Source organism: Phoxinus phoxinus (genome assembly GCF_949152265.1).
Source record: "Phoxinus phoxinus genome assembly, chromosome: 2".
NCBI lineage: Eukaryota > Metazoa > Chordata > Actinopteri > Cypriniformes > Leuciscidae > Phoxinus > Phoxinus phoxinus.
Genome location: NC_136877.1, coordinates 38,293,006 through 38,313,910, shown reverse-complemented (window position 1 = coordinate 38,313,910; position 20,905 = coordinate 38,293,006). Strand labels below are relative to the sequence as shown.

Genomic DNA, 20,905 nt, shown 5'->3' with positions numbered 1-20,905 from the left:
TTTCATTAGCATTCATAATATTAAATTAAACAGCAATTATGTGGCTACATAAGCTGTACATTTATAAACACTTACTGGAAAACAATGCAAAGCATTACAGATTGGTTCATAATTGTAACCCATTCTCCAGATGCTTCCAAGCCTATCAGAAGTTGATCAAATCTGGCTTGAAACACTAGGCCATTCTTATTGTTGAGTCCTGGTTAGCAGAGAAGGTCTGGGATACTCTTATTAGTTCTTAAGGCTGTACTGCCCTCTTATGGCAACCAGCTCTCTTAAAAATCCAATCCAAGCATAGGGCTCAAATTAACCAATAAACTCCTTACTTTGTGCTAAGTATAAGTTGAGGAGAGTGATCACACTTTCTGTATTTAAGACCGTCACATAATAAAAGCCAATGGGTTGAAGGTGATGCTTGTTTTTTGTCATTTTTTTTGTCTGGAAGCTGTAATTAAGTCTGACTGTAATTCTTTTTTTGCCTTTAAAAGGCGAAAAAAATTCTTTACATTTCTTTAAAAACAAAACAAAAAGGCCAAATGACAAAAGAACTGATTCCAATGTTTGTGACATAGCTTATGGTACATTCATCTACTGGTACAATCATCTAGTGGTAAATTCAGATTTTTTGATTGATTTTTTTTAGTCCATTCCATTCTAACCTTTATGGCATTGTTTTACCAATGCTAAAGCATGTATTTCCATAAGAGGGCAGTGTATCATTGTCTCTGCACATCTTTTTACGAGTTAAATAGGGTTGTGAATTCTGCTTGGCACCCGTTTGCTAGATAAGACTACCGTACTTCTTTGTCTGACTTTGCCAATTAGTGTCTATACACATTTTTTCCCCAGTGACATCCATCACTCTCTTGGAGATGGGCACAATGTGCAACGGTGCAATCATTCTTCTTGTTAGTGAAGCCTTCTTCCTCTCCATCACCTTGTGTTACTATCATCACCTGGGCCGGCGCTCCAAAAAGATGTGAGGGAGGCCAGTTACCATGTGTTCACCAAAATATTGCGTTAGATGGGTGGGTTTGAATAGCACTATTGCCTGGACCAAATGAATTTACACTTGACTGAAAATCAACCTCTGTTTGTGGGAAATTTCCATTTTATGTAAGCACAGTATCAGGGTTATTAATCTCATTAGATCCAGAGGGCCTTAGATCTTTTCTTTTGTTACATTAAGTTCACTACAGTGGCTATAATTATCTGACAGCTTACCTGTTTGTAAAAGCTTTTTTGTATGTTGTATGGTATATTGTACCCTCCATACAATATAAAAGTATATTGTATGGAGGGTTGATGTATGGTACATACCGTGTGTGTGTGTGTGTGTGTGTGTGTTGTATGGAGGGTTGATGTATGGCACATACCGTGTGTGTGTGTGTGTGTCAGGAAATTTAGTCTCCCAAATGTTCAAATTGTTTTGGCAAGGTGACCACAATTCAGGTCATATTATGTAAGAGTTTAATGAAATTCCTTGGTGTGGTGTGTTATTCTATGCTAAGAATGCGTACAACAACACCACAGTACAACCTCTAATAATGTAAGACCAATGGTAAAACAAGGAATAGCATACATACTAAATTAAAACAGGCCTACATTAAAATTTGAATGTATTGAAGAACTAGAATTGTTACATTTACATGTAGTTACTAACATTTCTAATTAATTTACTTTTCAATTTACCTCCATAATTCATATAATTTTTTAAGTTTTAAAATTACAAAGTGATAAATATTACAAAGTAAAGCCTTTGCGAATACATTCCTTTTTGAATTTGGACTCCCAACAGTACATTTGTGATATGGTAAAAAGATAATGGATGTAGTATTAAATGGTATTTAAAGTGTGTATTTCAGAAAATACCTTATTAACTTTGCAGTTGTATTTATTACTGTCTTTGTTTGAAGCCACAAATAGCTGGATTTGTCAAAGAAATTCTGCTAATTCAGGCGTAATTAGTTCGCTTTACATAAACCTAACGGACATTTTCACAACAGGTACTAAAGTAAATAGTGTAATTTATTAATTTAGCACATCTCTTAATCTGTAATCTCTTAATCTTGATTACAGAGAATATTTTTTTTCTCATGTTCGGACTCGTTGTATGATCTGCATGTTACTCATGGTTTAACTTTCACAAATGTAACTATATGTATTAAAGGGACAGTTCACCCCAAAATTTAAGTGCACTATCTACTCTCATTTTTTTCTAAAATGTATGATTATCTATCATCTGTGGAGTAGAAAAGGAGTATTCAAGTCTGAATTCATATGATGGTTCCTGTGTGACTCGTCATCGACAGCAAACTTCAGAGAATTTACTTTGTTTGAACTCTTTATAAAAACTATCATTATGCACAACAATAGTACATTTTAGAATTGTATTTACCGTTAGTAAGATATACTTTATGCCTTTAGTGATCCTTGCATGAAGTCAACAATGCAGATCAGCAGTAGCTTTAAAATGTAGCACTTTTATAAATATAAAATATAAATCTTCTGTTCAACTTCCACATAAAGTGTTTATTTAAAAAAATGTTAGCATGTTGAAATTCTATTCTATTTATTCACCTCTTATAGTCACTATAATGTAGCCATAATGGAGAATGTTGCAGCTCTTTTATCACACCACCAACATCTGGGCCAACATCAGCAACATTTAATTGCGATTAATAATAGTATAAATGATTATTGTATAATTAGATATAGCAGGCTTCATTCCTAATAGTATGCTTCCATCAATGAACTGTCATTTGAGATGTGAACAGTCACGTTACCCTTCCATAGATCTCAGATGCTGCTTCCAATAAAACACAAATGGCTTTGTTCCAAAGGGAAATCAAAGGATTATATATATATAGCTTTGGAGATAGCAAGTTAGTGTTTTAGGTGTTTGTTAAGAGGTGGTCTGATTAACCCATTTCATAATTTGATATTAACTGCATTACTTCAGAACTAAACTGCTGTTTGTTTATTTGTACTGTGCTTCTCTCTTTTAATGAACTGTTAATTAGCAAGACAATGGACCATAATTCGATTGTCAAGTCAAAGCAGTTAATGATTATACAGTAGATTTAGCTCACTTTTTGCTCTGTAAATATTTGAATGATTAAGGAATGTGTAACACTTCTTAAAGTCTGTAAATGTGCAACTTTTTTTGTATTTTGTTTTTGTTATGGACAAAGATGATTACTGTCAGTTTTACAATCTTTGCTTAAGTTTCTTATAAACACGTTTGGTTTGACAGTTACTTTTTGTACAGTGAATGTGCTTAATTAATAAATCTGTAAAGTTTTTCAAATGCAAAAAGTATTCTGGAATCCTGGTCTTATTTCTACCCATATAAAGGTGTTAAAAGCTTCGATCGAAGCAGTTTGAAAGTTTTAAAATCCGGTGAGGGTCTAGTAGTATGTATTATTACACACATACTCTAAAAGCATATTGAGGCCACTGAACTTTTGCTGAACATGTGGTAGAATATATGTCCACTGGCCACACGGAAGTGCAGTCCTGCAAAGCCTTGGTCATGAAAAATTGATAAGCAATGACGATTTTAATAACAGGACTATACTGAAAATGATCCATCAACCCTCAAAGCGAATGCTATTTTCTCTTCAATATTTAGTGTTATAATGACTTTGAGTGAGGAGCAGTTTTAGGTGTTGCTCAATAACTCTGGGCTTCCCCTTGATGCTTTAACTTTAGCCTACATGCTGTTAGTCTATTTATCCCCAGCAGATGACATTCCCGCTTTCACTTTCCCATTGACGATTGGTGGTAACTTAAGATTTAGGAGCAGATTTGTTAGGTATTTTTGCAGCTTAAAGGTGCAGTAAGCGATTTTTGAAAAACGCTGTTGAAAAGTGGATACACGTATGTAGCCAATCAGCAGTAAAGGCCGTATACACTCATAATGGGGAGGAGAGAGCTCAGTGCACAAAATTAGCAGAATGACTATAGAAAGAGAGAACTACTGCTTGTTTCTGGCTCAGTTCCAAAAACTATGGATCATTACATGCGGTTTTCACTTTTCTTTTGCCTCCATGCGGTCATATATTTTGTATCCAAAAGGTTATACTTGCATTTTAGCGGGTGGCATTACTCAAAGTGAATGCATCTTTTACTTTCAGTATTCATTGTTAATGACCGCTTTGAATGAGTCAATATGTATTATGTGTCCTGAATGTACTGCTTGCTTATCTCAAGTGGTCTGGATTTTCCCTGGGTTGGGGTTTTCACTTTTCTTTTCACTTGGGGTTTTCCTTCCCCTATATGCTTTAATTTATGCTTATACGTGCAAAGTTTGTGTCCTCCATTTCAGGAGCTTTCTCATTGACGACTTCAAGCGAGAAGCAGGTTTATAACTAGGTAGGTAAACAGCTACTTTTTGTATTTTCTCTCTCTTCAACTTCTGCTGAACAAACACACAAAGTTGTTTTCAATCTCATATACTGATCCTAACATGATGAGCTCAAGCAGCTTAACATCCAGAGGAGAAAGCGATTTTGCTAGCGTTTTTATACACACACACACACACACACACACACACACACACACACACACACACACACACACACACACACACACACACACACACACACACACACACATATATATATATATATATATATTTTTTTTTTTTATATAATAACACGTTTAGAAATGCTGTCATATAATGAATATGCCTATATACTTACTTTAAATGGGTTCTTAAAAATATTTATTCGCATAGGATCAGTTGAGTAATTTTTATGGGTCAGTGTTTTTTTATTATTATAAAAAATGGTCAATTTCGTTTGTTAAACGTTTAAATGTAACGTGATGCTTTTTAATATGTGCATTTCTTATGAGGCCCCCAAGTGGACAGCGTCTCTGGTTGAGAAGCACTGTTGTAAGCTCAATAACATCCACACGGGGGAGAATGTGAGCAGCTTTTCTTCTTCTCTAACTCCAGCCTGCTCACTCGCACTAGACTCATTAACGCTGGAGGAGACGCGCAGCTGACATCGATTGTACTTTTCTCATTTTCTCATCCCGACACTATACGTGAGTATGCTTTCAGAGCTTGACATTTAAAGTAGCCTACCTAATAAATGTTTTGTACCTCATACTGAATAGTTCTTTACATCTCTAACTGAAATTGAACTCACGACTGAAATGAAAAGTTTAAATAGAAAGTGGTCATCATGAGTTGGTAAATTAGATTTCTTTTCAAGTGTTTTAATAGCACAGGGAGTTTTAATGTGTTGGCGTGTCATGTATAGGCTAATATATATTCTGTCAGCTATTAGCCTACTACAGTATAATAGTGAACGGAGTTAACACATCGCATGTTCAATGTTTTGTCCGTTCTCTATTTCAGTTTTCTACTTTGTATCTAGGCTAATTCATTTCTGTTCACAGTTTACTTCTATAAAACATTTATGAAAAGTTGTCAAGGGTTGTTTCTCGCACTCATTGTCATGATTTCGCTTTCAGTTTATAATAATTTGATCCTTCTGGGAAGAGCTATTATCAGCCAAGATAAAGTAGCAAGTAGCCTATGTATTCTTCACAGTCCTCAAAATAATTTGCTGGAATAATTTTTGTTCAGGGTTATTAAAAAGCCCGTTTCCCCCGCCAGCGCAAAGTCTCTATTTTTCCCACTTTAGTATTTTTAGGGAGCTCTCTTTGTGAGGATGTTTAATGCACTGGTTATGAACTGTAATATGAGACCTGTCGTATGTAGGTCAGGTCGGTTTACAACTGTAAGTGATTTGGCACGTCAGTTGAAATAGACTTTTTCTGTTGGAGGCGAATAGGAATTTGATTAACATTAAGTGAACTAGACCTATAAGTAAATTGAGTCTATGTCTGCCTACAAATTAGGTGTAAGATGTTGATGTGTGGATTAAGTTGAACTAGACTTACTTACAAAATAATGCATTAATAGCCTAATAACAGGAATATGTTACACACTTATACTTTACCAGCTCAAGTTCAATTTATAGTCTGTTGTCTTTGTGTAAAAGCAAAGTGCGTGCATCCATTATATTTGATTTGATTTATTTTACTGTTTAGAATTAGCTGGTTACAAACGTACCAATAGGAAAGAAATATAACAATTGAAATCTTTACTATCTCAGTTGTATTTCCTAGACAACAATGAGAAAATATGGAGCACAAATGGAGACCTGTTGTTAATAATCTTGAGAAAAATACCTCGGTAATCTTACGTGTCTCCTCTAAGAGATCTCAGCATTTCAACACATTATATTAAAATCAGGCCTAAATGAAAACACTTTGCATCAAATTGTCCTAAAACCAAATTAATATTGATATCCACTTTATTTTTTTATTGGTCCTTTGGTCTATATGTCAACAATTGTCTCATTTAAGTCTACCTTCATTTCTCAGAATTGTTGGACAAGCATCTGAGACAGAGTTGAGTTAAGTTGTAGTTGATACAATAACAACTCTAAACAATAACACCTTCTTTCGAGTAAACTCTTCTAGTTTGCTTGCATTCCATTGATAGGTAATGATTCAGACCGAAACATCTGTCCCTCCCTGTTGTTGCTTTTTTAAACCATAGTCGTCATTCATCATAAAACGTTTAATAACTTCTCTGGGCCATTTTAGTAGCTACCCGCACAGCCCATTTTAACATGACTGGTGGCATCAAGTTGGTCTTTGTGTTCAGGTGTAGAGAGATTAACCGTCCTAATGAATGCACGCCTTGTTTCTGGCTGCAGTAACTGTGGAGAGACAAGGCCAGTGGCCCCTGTGGGCTTCCCCTTTTTCGGGATTTCACTTTTCGGCATGCTGTGTGGAGTGCGAGACTGTTTAGTCCCTCAAGAGTGGTTTCTCTGCACCCCTTTACGCCAGCCTGCATCATGTTTGCAGTAACAACCTGTTTGGCATGTGCAAGTTCAAATAAAGTTCTCATGGAAACGACAAAGCCTAGAAGGCGTTTAGACAGGGGTTAAATTATCAGCTATAGACTTAATTGTGTTGCTTAGTCACTTGCAAGTAAGCTCAGTCACTTTATATAAAGCACACTTGCTCAATCAGCATTTGTTAATAGATTCCACAACAGTTGTGCACTTGTAAGTTTTCTTTGGATGTTAAAGTTGAGGATGTCATCAGTTTTGTGGTAACTTTAAGGCTACAGTGGGCTCCTGAGTGTGTGGAGTTTCTCCTTTTGTTCGATTTGAAAAGCGTGGCTGAAAGCTGCCATTGTGGTTGTGGGAAATTTAAAGCTGGTCCTATCGCTGTGAGTGTGGGGGAGGGTGGTTGGAGAGTGGAGTGTGAACTAGACGAGAGCCTCAGTGTACACTGTGTAGATGAGCTGAATGCTGATGAACCTCAAAGGATACTTGCTCGCTGTGGCTGTACTCATTTTGCAAGCATTTCATTGCTTTTCAGCTTATAAACCCCTTTGATGAGGTTTAAGACTAGTCCCAGACTAAAAAGCATGTTTTAACTGAGAGCAACTTGCACTGGCATATCTTAAAATATGTCAGTGCCATTGTTTTGCCTCAAGAGGCACACCAGTAATGTTTTGTTTTTCTAAGGCACGTTTATAAAAGCTACTTAAATGTCCTAATTAAACTATGGCCTAATCCAGGCTTAATCTAAGCCCTGTCTGTGAAACCAGGCCCTAAGGTTATTTTGCAATGACCGAGATAGATAAGATAAACTTCTACTGATAAACTGTTTCGGGTAATATATATGGTCAGATTTCTCCCTGTGGTGATGTGCTGGCCTGATTCAAATGTTAGTGCGTTGTGACACACTTTTTATCTGTCTGACTGAGATTGGATAAGTTACATGTGTGTTGGCACTCTTTTAAGTAGTCATAACAGCTCTGTGACCTTCATATGTGGTATATCAGCTCAATGCTGACCTTGATCAGAAGCACAACAGTGCTCTTATCAAGGTTGAATTTGTTTAAAACCTCTTTTTGTTTATGTCTCGTGTAAGACCTTGTGCAGACATTAGGAAATTCACTTAAGGTAAAAATAAAGCCTGGTTTCTTCACTCTGCAGAAAGAGGAGGAAGTGCAGGTAATTTGATTCCACAGACTTTGTCGCACGGGACATATCAAAAAACCTTACGATCTCTCCCATGGTGGAAAAATTTGAGAGATTTTTAATTGAGCTGGTTGGCCTCAGCTCAGCAGCACTGTGATTCCTCTCTTCAAAACTAAATTAAAGCAAGCAAGTTAAACAAATGTTCAGGTTTATTCCAGGCTATTCCTCACACGGTTTGTTTCCCATGAACTGATTAAAAACTATAGAAGTTAATGTAAGTTTGCTTGTGAAGTGTTTTTTCCCCCCCTGTAAGATAACTTTCTAAAAAGTAAAAGACACTCTGCGGACAGATATTGGCTTATGGGATCTTTTAGATTTTTGCTCCATTTTTTTTATTTCTATTTTAGACACTTTAATCCAAAGCAGTATTTTACCATTGTATTTGAGTGTATTTATATATACATTTAAACACACTTTTTTGAAAGAATACAGAATACAAAAATACAGTAAAAAAAACTGCTATATTGTGAAATAATATTAGAATTTAAAATAATTGTTTGCTATGTTAACATTTAAACAGCAATGTATTCCTGTGATGGCAAAGCTGAATTTTGGGCATCATTACTCCAGCCTTCAGTGTCACATGATCCTTCAGAAATCATTCTAATATGCTGATAAATTCAAAATAACAAATGTAACTGAATAAAAATATTATTATAAAAAAAAAAAATCTTATACTGCCCCCGAACATGCTCTGCTCAATATATATTGACACTCCCATTCAAAGGTGTTGTTGGGTGGTTTAGTTTACATCACTGTAAAACAAGGGCTGAAGTGGTTCTTCAGATGTAGTATCTCTGAGTGGTGGGATGAAAGTCCATCCATTCATCTCCACTGCAAGAATGCTTTGAATGAGCTCCTGTGTTTGTCTATAAATGGCTCCAGCAATGCTGTTTTCTCCATCTGTGGCCTGATCTGCTTTGTGTTGTTGCTCTATATCTGCTTATCATTACTCACAATTCTTTCGCCCACTCTGAGGTCATTGGACGTGCCAAAGTGTGCCACGCAGCACACAGGCCCACAAATAGCACGAGAAGTATAATACTAACCTATTAATGACAGCCAGAATGTGGGTCATTATCTAAAAAGAGTGCCAACAGCCATCACACAGTCCAGAGGAGAGTATTGACCTGTCCTGTGGATTTTAGTTCTGTGTGCTTCATATTGATCTGATGATGACCGCATGCTGTGTCTGAAAGCAAGGGGATGCTGTATTGAATTTTTAAACTCTAGCAATCATATAGGATGATGAAAGTGTATGTTTGCTTAGAGATTTTATTTAGCTCGCATCACTAATCCTGCGAAAAAAGTAATTGTAATCCTTACAGCCATGTTTATCTGTTATGTCCTGTCGCTCGTTTCCCATTTCTCTTAATCTGTGAAATGTATTATATAAACTGGTCCTTAATTATACTTCTGTTTTCTTGTTTTTGGTTTGTACAGGTCAGCAAAATGGGGAAAGGGTGCATCGCTGCCACCAAGTACTTCCTGTTTTTCTTCAACTTAATATTCTTTGTAAGTCTCACTTTCTAATTAAAGAACAAGTAAAAGTTCAGTTAGTTGAATCATTTGAATGTCAACTGCTTTGTGCTTTGTTCCTTGAATAGAACTAATAAAAGTAAGATCACTAATAGAATATGTTAGCATTAGATGTAACACTTTTCAATCAGGTTCAATTTGTTAACAAACATTGTTTAATGCATTATGTATCATGAACTAACAATGAACAGTCATTTTTGACAAGAATTAGGTTGATGTGAATTTATAACTATAGCCTATACTTTTCATTAATTTGTTAGTTTCTAACACACTAATGTAAAAATTAACTTTGCCGAAGATTAGTAAATGCTGTAAAATGATTGTTCATTGTTAGTGCTTTCCTGTAGCTCAGTGGTAAGAGCATTGCGCTAACAACGCAAGGTTGTGGGTTCGATCCCAGGGGATTGCACATACCTATGTATAAATGTATAGGATAATGCAATGTAAGTCGCTTTGGATAAAAGCGTCTGCCAAATGCATAAATGTAAATGTAAATGTAGTTCATAATACCTTATAGATTAACAAAAGTAATCAAATTGAACCTTATTATTAAGTGTTACTGCATTAGGCATGTGTGAACTGTTCTGAGGACAACTTTCCCCCAGCTTGTTTCTTTTTATAAATTATGATTTTTTAGCTCACTGCTAAAAGCTGTCCCAGTTTTCTTAACATAAGTTTGACTGACATTCACTGAACCAGTGATATCTTCGCTGTATTATAAATAAGTAATTACTGTTGAAGGTCTTTCTGTTCATGGAAAAAGCCATATGTTTATTAGTTATAGGTGCTTCATAGCAGCCTTGTATCTCTCTGTCGCAGGAATGCACTCTAGTTAACATCCAGATGAAGTGTTTGCCATTTGTTACCCAGACAGTTTACTCTTCTTGATCTCAGAGAGAGAAACAGCCTGCTCTCCTTTGTCATCCTTGGGCTTGTTCCATGTAGGAAAAAAAGAAATCTCTGATCCAAGTTTATTCTCTGCAGGCCAGGGTGCTCAGGCTTAAAGGGTACAGGAAGAGACAAAGGATTAATTCCAACCATTTGGAACGCAACCAGTATGTTTAAATGAGCCAAGCAAAATGGTTTAAGAAAGTCAAAAATATGACAACAACATTATAAGAGGAAGGGCTCAGATTGGTGGTGTTGGTATGTTCTGATTGGCATTTACATATTTCTATTTTATTATTATTTGCAAGATGCTTTCATCTAAAGTGACTTAAAAATTAGGAACATCACAAGCAATTTATTGTAAGAGCCAACAAAGTTTTAAATATACGATTAGATGTAGTACACAGACAAAAAAAAGGAATTTTTAGGAATTTTCTTGAATTATTTTGTTTTTATATATGTTAATATTTTATTTTTTATATACATTTATAAATTATTTTTTATATACATTTTATTTAAAATATTAATTTTAAATAATATATAAAATATTATTCTTTAATTTATAGCATTGTTAACTATTTAACTATTTTTGTCTGTTCTTTTTTTTTCTATTAAAAAAAAAACTCTTCAGTTGTTTTCTTTAAACCCTAATGAAGATCTGTGTAATGAAATGCATTGATTTTTTAAAATAGTTAAACAAGTGTTGCTGGATTTGTCTTTGTCACTTCCCATTCCCAATTTTCCTGTTTCCATGCACCTTATTGTGAAGTTGCACCATAGTAACTAAAGAATCGGTACACAGAAGGAAATACACCTTAGTCAAAATTGGTTAAAAAAGCATTTTGACAAATGATAGCGCACCAGCATGTGCCCTGGTGTTATAAATGAGGAGAGTAGATGGAGCGCTTGTTAGCGAAGACTGTGTTGCTGTTGAACTCCTGCAACATCCGCTGCGCTCCCCTCCCCTCCAGCCACTGCCACGCAGAAGCACAGCCCAATCAGTCCCAGATGTGAGAACGAGTCTGGAACCCCACAGTTAGAGATCAGGGAACAGTTCATAGCTTCCTACGGGCCAGGATTAGTGCGTTTCGTTTGTTACATACTCTCACACACATGCACACAACCTTCCTGTGTTTCAGGGAACGCTTTAATACTAGAGTTTCCATCTTTAGCTCTGTCCAAGAGATTTGGAGTGAACAAGTTGCAGCTTGTAAACTGAAATGCGGGGCCCCTAGTTCCCCTCCTGTCCTGGACTATATGATTGATTCTCTCATTCCTTTTTTCTTTCCTCTGCCCCCCCCCCACCCTTTATTCTTTTTTGTCTCTCTTCAGATCTTCGGAGCTACGATTATGGGATTTGGACTGTGGATCCTCCTAGACAATCAGAGCCTCATTGCAGTGTTGCGTAAGTTTCTGCATAAAATGTGTGCAACGAAGAGAAAACCATAAAATGTCATGTACTTAAAGTAGCAGGGAAATGATGCTCCTAATAACCTAAATCTACTCTCACAGTCATTTTCTCTAGGATGGTTTGAAAATGCGTTCACATTAATCTAAAAGGCTAATTTAATGCCCCATGGGAGAGTTCCTTTGCTTTTAGTTGGTTGTAGTAAAATCCAGCGGAAGTGGTGATAAGAGTTGGTCGTTGATCTTGTCTTTTTATGCTCTCATTAGTGAAGTTTTATCCCGTTGTACTTTTGAATGAAACCTTCTGGGCTTGTGCACCAGTGACTCAGACCCACTTTTACAGGGGCCATCTGTCTCTCGTTTTGCTCTTGTTTGATGATAACCATTAGTCTCATCTTAAAGCATATTATTCAGGCTTTTGGACAGATTGTTCACGATGGGCTCTGTATTTTTCATCACCTCTCCCCCTGCACACTTCTGATCTATTTTCCATCCCAGAGGCCATTGCAGGGAGCTCTGGGTCACTAGGTCTGGTTTTACAGACACTGCCAAGCAGGCTGGAGCTACATGTTCACAGCTGGCTCCGGATCAGCCATTGAGTTCACGGCTCTGTGCGCGAGCCAGGCAGGGCCTGTGTGTGACATAGCACGTCTGAGGCAGTCTGCAGGTGCTCCCTCGCTGCCACACAGGGCTCTTTTAGCGGCTGACTCATTAGCATGCATCACGTCAATGCTCAGATCAGGCCTCTTGTTGCATTAGACATTGGAAAGAACAAATTAACACTGGTGAGCAAGTATGTCCAAGTAGGGAAAAGAATGAGCCTCTATCTGCCTCCGGTCTTAATCAGTTCAAAAGTTTGGTTTTTGAAAGAAGTCAAAAATGCTTACCAAGGCTGCATTTATTTAATCAAAAATATAGTAATACTGTGAAATATTATTACAATTTAAAATAACTGTTTTCTATTTCAATATAGATTTTAAAATGTTAACTATTCCTGTGATGGTAAAGCTGAATTTTCAGCAACATTACTCCAGTCTTCAGTGTCACACGATCCTTCAGAAATCATTCTAATATGCTGATTCGGTGCTCTTTGTGTCAACAAAATTACTGACAAATGTGGTCAATACCAAAGGGTTTTTGATTTTATCAACACACAAAAAAAAGCATTGTAAGGAAGTTGGATTGACTTCCTTACAAGGAAGCTGAAACGGAACAGTGAATGTGTGCTGGTTTAAATTGGCTCTTTTTCGTCAACTAAATTTAGAGGCCATTTCAGTTCAAGTAAAATGGACTGAAATAAATGAATATAACAAAAGAATGTGTGCAAATGAACAATGCTCAAAGCACATTGACAGTCCCTAAATTTACAAAATGATTACAGTAGTTGACTTGGGAAAAGTTTTCAAATGTTGTCTTGTAAAATGTAGTGTGCCTGACCCAAGACTTGAACCCAGTCTGAGTGGCTGTGCTATAAAATGTTTTTTGTTTGATTGATTGTTCAGAGCAGAAAACTGATTTTAAGAAAGCCCAGGCTCACGCCATAGCATGATACCAACAGCAGTGATTCTGTCAACCTTTCGTACTCTTCCTTTTCACGTCATAATTCATCTGACAGACACATTCCTGCAGTGCACAGCGGTCGCTGGCTGTTTGTTGGGACCCCTAGCCATGCATGCAAACAGTGAGCCCTTCTACCCATCGTAAAAAAAAAAGTTTTCTGAACATCATTGTTTTTCTAATCCAGATGCCAGTGGCCTTCACCGGCTCACTGATCCCTAGAGGATTTTCCTGTTTCCGTTAGACACCATTAGGCACTTCAACAGCATGGGGTTGTTGAGATTTACAGTGCTGAAGTTAGAAAGGCCCACACATTTGAAGCTGAATTGCAGACACACGTTTAATGCTTTTATTTGTAATGCCAATGCCCATTCTTGGGGTTTTGGAATCAGATGGATTAATTGAAACCGAATTGTTGCGTTCATTGCAACTGGTTTCCTCAGCCAAATGCTTTGAACTTGGTTGTTGCTGAGCACAGTGGTCGAACTTACAAAGGCTTTTGCTTTGTTAAAGGAAAAATGCCTTGTTCTTTATTCTACTATTGTTTATGGCGCCAGAGAATTTTGATAATATTTACCACATGGCACAAAAGAGCCTTGTCTCACTGTTTCCCATTTAAAACTCTATTTAACTCTATTTAAAAAATAGTTAATTCAAACATTTCAGAACAACCACCTGCTGTGAATCTTGTGACAATTTCTCCACAACGAACAGAATGGGCTGAGATGATTCCCAAAAAGATAACTCACTTCACATTGTTCCTTAGGATGCTAGATTTGTTTGCTTGCTTGTGACTAATTGCAATCCGCTGCTTCACAGTTCACAGTTTCCAGCGTCTAGGTTTCCCAGTATCTAATTCTCTCTTAATCATTCATTATTAAACAGCCTGAATTATGTAAGATTTAGATCGTGCCTTCTCAACCGTGTGAAAAGATGAACTCATTGTGTTATTTGTGCTTTGACGAATGCTGTAATCATCAGGGTTGAGCTGGTCATCTCATCTAAGTGCTGGGTTTCGTAATGATGATTACATCAGGTCACATGATAGGCCATTGTATGCTCTGCGCCCACAGTCACACAACGCTCTGCTCCACACTGTGGTATTGTTTGTAAGGCTGTCTGTGGTAATGTTGTTTTTGCTGGGGAGCCACTGAGGTATTTTGAGGCTGGATGATATGACAGAGGCTTCTCAGTATGGCGTTCTGACAATACGCATGAAAGCCTGACTGAAGCAGGACCAGTGCACAGTTGGAGAATGTGCTGCTTCTTTGAGGTAAAGCCACAGAATGTCTGACTCAACTGTTCAATGGTGTACAGTGAGCATCACACTGTACTATAGCCCGTCACGACTCAGTCAAGATTGCAAGGGAGACCTGCCAAACCCATCTCGACGTTACACAGTGCATATTCATGAGGACAACCCGAGACTGTATTTACTGGCTTGGAGTATTTGACACCAAAATGAGTTTGTAATGTGCAACAAACCATATAAAAAGTGTTGATGACACTTTAGCATAAGGCTTAATAAGTTTAAGGCATTTACCTATCTAGATTAATGCTAATTTATAACTATATTGTTCATCATAATTTATTTTCTAATTTGTACAACTTTAAATGTTAAAAATGTAAACTACCCTTTAAAAGGTTTGGGTGGGTAACATTTTTTTTTAAAGTCTCTAATGCTCACCAAGAACTGATTTATTTGATCATAAATATAAACAAAACAGTAATGTTGTGAACTATTGTTGCAATTTGAAATGCTAATGTATTTTAAAATGTAATTTTTTACTTGTGATGGCATCTTCAGGGTCACATGATCCTTCAGAAATCATTCTGATTTGGTGCTCAAGAAAATGTATTATTATTAATGTTAAAAACATGATTAAGTGTATTTTTGTGGAAACAGTAATACTTTTTTTCAGGATTCTTTGATGAAAAAAACATTCAAAATAACAGCATTTATATGAAAATAGATTGTTTTGTAAGACTGTAAAATCTTTACTGTCACTTTTCATCAATTAAATCTGTCTTTGTTGAATAAAAGTATTAGTTTCTTTAAAAATTTTTTTTTTTTTACTGACCCCAGACTGTTTAATATGTAGAAATTTACATTAACCAAGATTAATAAATGCTGTAACCGTATTTTTCATCGCTATTTCATGTTAACTTATGCATTAACCAATGTTAATGTTTAGAAAGTGTTACCAAAGTGTAGAAAATAAGGGCTGTTTACTTCTAACTTCTAATTAGGGCTGTAACGATTAATCGCGATTAATCGAAATCCAAAATAAAAGTTTGTGTTTACATAATATATGTGTGTGTATTGTGTATAATTATTTTGTATATATAAATACACATACATGCATGTATATATTTAATAAAAATTTGTTATTTATATATAAAATAGTTCTATTTATATATAATATAAATCATATAAAAATATATATGCAGTATATAAATGCAAATAATTCTCAAATATATACATGCATGTGTGTGTATTTATATATACAAAATAATTATACACAATACACACACATATACTATGTAAACACAAACTTTTATTTTGGATTTCGATTAATCGCGATTAATCGTTACAGCCCTACTTCTAATCAACATAATTATGTAATGATTAGTTTGTAACCAGGATTGTGTTTGTTTCTCTCACTAACAGAGGATTCATCCATGGTCCTGAAGGCGGTCTCCTATATTCTGATTGGCGTGGGCTCATTCTCCATGATTCTGGGATTTCTGGGCTGTCTGGGGGCCATATATGAGATCCGCTGTTTGCTCGGATTGGTAAGACACAAAAATGAACCAGCCCTAAATGTTCTGCACTATTTTAATCTATCCTAATTGTGTGTGTGTGTGTGTGTGTGTGTGTGTGTGTGTGTGTGTGTGTGTGTGTGTGTGTGTGTGTGTGTGTGTGTGTGTGTGTGTGTGTGTGTGTGTGTGTGTGTGTGTGTGTGTGTGTGTGTGTGTGTGTGTGAATCATGGTTTTTTTGTAAACTCAAAGTGAAACTTCTGCTGTCATGGGTAAATTTGCCTTGCTGAGCAGTTTCATGTCACACGATCCGAGTATACTGGACAGAGCCAGCTGTTGCGTTTCTGTTGCACATATATGCGGACTGTGCAGTACATCTGTGAGACCGACATATGTGGTGGGGGTGCACATAGATATGTGATATCTGTCTTTCTCTTTCTCTACAGTACTTCACCTGTCTGTTGCTCATCCTCCTTGGTCAAGTGGCTGCTGCCGTTCTCATCTACTTCCAGCGTGATTCAGTGAGTTAGCGAACGCCCTAATGTGGCTGCCGTAGAGGGTTTGCTCATGAGAAAATTAGAATTTTGTCATCATTTACTCACCTTCATGTCATTCCAAACCCATATGACCATATTTCTTCTTTGGAATGCAGAATAAGATGTTTTGAAGAATCAAACAATTGTGAATCCTTTTGACTTCCATTGTATGGTCAGAAAATATAGTGAAAGTCAATGGGAACCAAAAGAGTTTTGTCTTCTCAAAATGTCTTCTTTCGTGTTCCATAGAAAAAAGAAAAAAAGAGTCAAACAGGTTGTGAACTAGATAAGAGTGAGTAAATGATGTCAGATTTTTTATTTTTGGGTGATCTCTTAAAGCCTGTCATCAAAATGTTTTTTTTGGAGTGCAAGACACTTACGGCTTGCATGTTCTGTGCCGTTAAACACTTCGGAAAAGTTGAAGCCAAAACATGTGTTCCATTTTCCAGCTAGATTTCATTGTGAAGGTTTTGTTTAGAACAGCTGGAAAAGAGGTCAAGAGAATCAGTGGCTGAAAATGAAATGATATCGCCCCCTATCGCACATACCAAAAAATACACTTGGAGTCTTTGCAGGGCATTTCCATTCACCACAATGGAAAAAAAAAGTCACACAGGAGGAAGATGAGCAAAGGGTTGACCACACACAAACACTTCACTCACACCTCCACCTAGTTCAGTCAGCAGCAAGCGTCTCTGAGGACACTATAGGAAGCATCTGAGCAGGATATGCAGTAAATCATAAAGTATGTGGAGCAGGTAGATGATAGACGTTGTCCTTTTTTTGCTCAATCTTCATTTTGGACATAAATGCAAACCGGTTTGGAGGCTAATACAGAAAATTAGCTTCCAATACAAATGCAACACGTGCTTTTCTCATGGGAAAAGGAGACACCGTTCCATTTTTGTAGCTTAGTAACTTTTTCCTCAAGTCAGCAATGTGAATCTCATGTCAAATACCTGGGGCTTGAAAAATAAACCACTGACCCTTTTAACTTTCATTGCAGCTGAGGACGGAGACAATCGAAATTGTGTCCCAAGTCATAGAAACCTACACCGGACAGAACAAAACCGCAGAGCAGGCCTGGGACTACCTACAGAGAACAGTGAGTTGAGAATGGGCGAAACTCATGTGTTGTCTTTAATTCAAGCTTGAGACGTGTATTAAATGTCATTCGAATGTATTGCCATGAAAAACACTCGGTTTCTGTGGGAGGTTCAAGCTTTGGAATGTAGAAATGCTTGTTGGGTTGACCGAGTTTAACCTTTCACAACATTATTACCGTTCCCTGTTCATTTTCTTGTATGATGGATAGATTTTAGTGGGTTGAATAATCCTGGTTTATCATCAAGCCAACATTATAAAATGCTTCATGCCCTGTCGTTTCTTGTTTGTGTGTCTCAGATGCAGTGTTGTGGCTGGCTTGGAAGTGAGGACTGGGATGTAAACCATATGATAAAGAACAGTTCAGAGAGTTTGTACTCATGCTCCTGCCACAATGCTTCCCTCCAACCATTTAATGTCACAGATAGCGGCTTCTGTTCGGACGCATCTAGTAAATTGCCCATCTATGAGACGGTATGGGAAATCTTAGTTATCACTTAGTCATTTTAGCGTGTTAAGTGAATCTATCCACGTTTCCCTATTTTTTTTCATGTAATTCTGTGTTGTTAAAAGTGATAGTCCAACCCAACATAAAAATGTGGTTCTAAAGCTGTATGACTTAGTTTCTTCTGTGGAACACAAGAGGATATTTTGAAGAATGTTGGTAACCAGTTTTGGGCACCATTGACATTCTTCAAAACATCATCTTTTGTGTTCAACAGAAGAATGAAAATCATACAGGTTTGGAACGAGTAACGATGGCGAGTAAATTACAGAATTTTAATTCTTGGGTGAACTATCCCTTTAAGGTTGTTTGAAATGGTAGATAAATAAGATATACTTTTGCTGAACACTGAGGGCAAAGTTATTACACGTGCCTGGGAGGATTAATGGCTAACCAATTGCAACTTAAGATACCCGTTTCTTTAATGATTTTCTGAAATTTGAGGTGGATGATTTCAATAACAGGTTAGTTCAGGTGAATAATGTTATGACAGAGTGTTTTTCTGTCTTCATCAGGGCTGCATGGATAAGGTGGGGAGCTGGCTCTTCACAAATTATGGCATTATTTTGGGAATCTGCCTTGGTGTGGCTGTCATTGAGGTATGTTGTATGTCCTCCGGCCCAGGCGTCATGAACAATTTATGTAGCATGATCATTTTCTGTAGAACAGATTACACATTTCCCTTTTGATCTCAGTGTTGTGATTTTTTCCCTCCCCTACAGCTCCTTGGTATGATACTTTCTATGGGCCTTTGCAAGACTGTACACCAAGAAGACTACACCAAAGTGCCAAAGTACTGAGGAGGAAACACGGACACTTGCACACAAATGTATTCAGTCCTTCCTTTTTTTGCTTGGAACAACAGATCTCCCTCTTTTTCTACAGTATATACAGTGTTTCCAAAAGACAAACTATAGGTTTGTGTTTAGTCATGAGATTTCACTCTTTGTCAGTAACACTATCGCCTGATATATATATATATATATATATATATATATATATATATATATATATATATATATATATATATATATATATATATAAAATCAAATCTTTTAGTCCAGTTTGAATAGCCCATTGTAATGACAGTCTGAATTGCAGAACATGAAAGCTGCCCACGTAAATGAATGAAACGTGTATGATGAGTCCTGGTGCCCCTCAAATGTCTATTTATACAACAACACTTCTTAACAGCCAGGCTGGCCGACAACGTATTTGCTTTGATATTTCTTCATTATAGTGACCCAAACTATGAGTTAATAGCCTATTAAACTTCGGTTTATGCTTTATAGACAACGGAAAAACCACAAAGGCCTGCTTTTGTTAAAACAAGGGACTTTTCTTTAGATATTTAGCATGTGTTTGTTTTGTGTATACATAGACTGACACAATCTCCACCCTGCCCCAGTGGCATGTCCCAAATAACAAAGTTGGCTGTGTTATAGTCTGTCATTTATGTTTGTACATCAGTGTTGTTGACTTTGTTTATATTTTTTAGTGTGTATATATTTTTAGCTTTCATTTGCATGTTGATTTTGACAAGTCTTGGGAGTCAAAATGTTCCCTTTTTTTGTACAGATGATAAATTTGTATCTTTTTCTACATGCTTAAGTTGAGCATATCTGTATGAGCATATTTGTAAGGAAGTACAATATAAAGCTATTCCTTGATGATGTGAACCAAAATGAAGATTAGCCCCCAAAGTTGACTGCAGACTTGATTTTATTTTTGATTGCATTGATCCTAATTTAACTGATTTACTCTGGCACCTCTATGAATTTAATTGTATACTTGTTATGACAAGTATAAATGGAAAAATGCTAACAGTGTTTTCTTTGTCATCTTTAATAGTTCTGTTAAATACGTAAAACTTTGAGTTCTTAATAAAAGGTAAAAACTTATTTTACTGTTTTAATGTAAAAAAAAATCGTTTTTTTTAATACAGGGAATACAGTCCCCAATCAAGTAATTATAAAATGATAAAAGTATTGTAACTACATGTACCTTTCTTAAGCTGAATGTGTTACAATAAATGACTCACCACACCTATTTGTGCTCAGTGTGTTTATTTACTATGTACTTCTGCCAGATCTTCACTAGGTGGCAGTAGCACATCTGTTCTACTCTATACTTAATAAAGTGAACTGGGAAGGTGGTGGTCAAAATCTCACATTTGCATTATAGGCAAGTAAATAAAAATACACCTTGTATTACTAAAGCACCACAAACAAAGCTTTAAGTAAACCGCATTACAAAAATCTACTTATAAAATATATGATTTTTGTTCACTTCTGCAGCAGATGGTGGTCTTCCTCAATGGTCATGGTGGTCTGTGTTTCTCCTCAGTGTTTATGTGAGGTGTTAAATGACATGACCCACCCTTCTTTCTCTCAACAATAGAGGGTTCATTGCCACCTGTCGCCCCCTTCATATCCGGCCTGCCCTGCCATCCTGTTTTCAGAAGACCATGTCCATGACTTTCCAGTCTTGCCCAAGCTTCACACACATGGATACTCATGATCAA

The 20,905-nt window shown here is 36.6% G+C and overlaps 2 protein-coding genes across 5 annotated transcripts in view; both read left to right on the top strand.

Moving 5' to 3' along the window:
- tp53i11a (tumor protein p53 inducible protein 11a) overlaps positions 1 to 3,313 on the top strand; it is a 31,818-nt gene extending 28,505 nt beyond the window's left edge. For all 4 annotated transcript variants that reach the window (XM_079605314.1, XM_079605315.1, XM_079605316.1 and 1 more), the window contains one exon: positions 850 to 3,313. In XM_079605314.1, the coding sequence (XP_079461440.1) occupies positions 850 to 983 (134 nt within the window). In that variant the 3' untranslated portion in view covers positions 984 to 3,313. The remainder of the gene's footprint in view (positions 1 to 849) is intronic.
- Positions 3,314 to 4,925: 1,612 nt separating this feature from the next.
- cd82a (CD82 molecule a) lies at positions 4,926 to 20,426 on the top strand. The gene is made up of 9 exons (XM_079584943.1): positions 4,926 to 5,055; positions 9,528 to 9,599; positions 11,844 to 11,916; positions 16,147 to 16,271; positions 16,683 to 16,757; positions 17,779 to 17,877; positions 18,177 to 18,350; positions 18,897 to 18,980; positions 19,104 to 20,426. The coding sequence occupies exons 2-9, from the start codon at positions 9,537 to 9,539 to the stop codon at positions 19,179 to 19,181; spliced, it is 771 nt and encodes a 256-aa protein (XP_079441069.1). The 5' UTR covers positions 4,926 to 5,055; positions 9,528 to 9,536; the 3' UTR covers positions 19,182 to 20,426.
- The last annotated feature ends 479 nt before the right edge of the window (positions 20,427 to 20,905 follow it).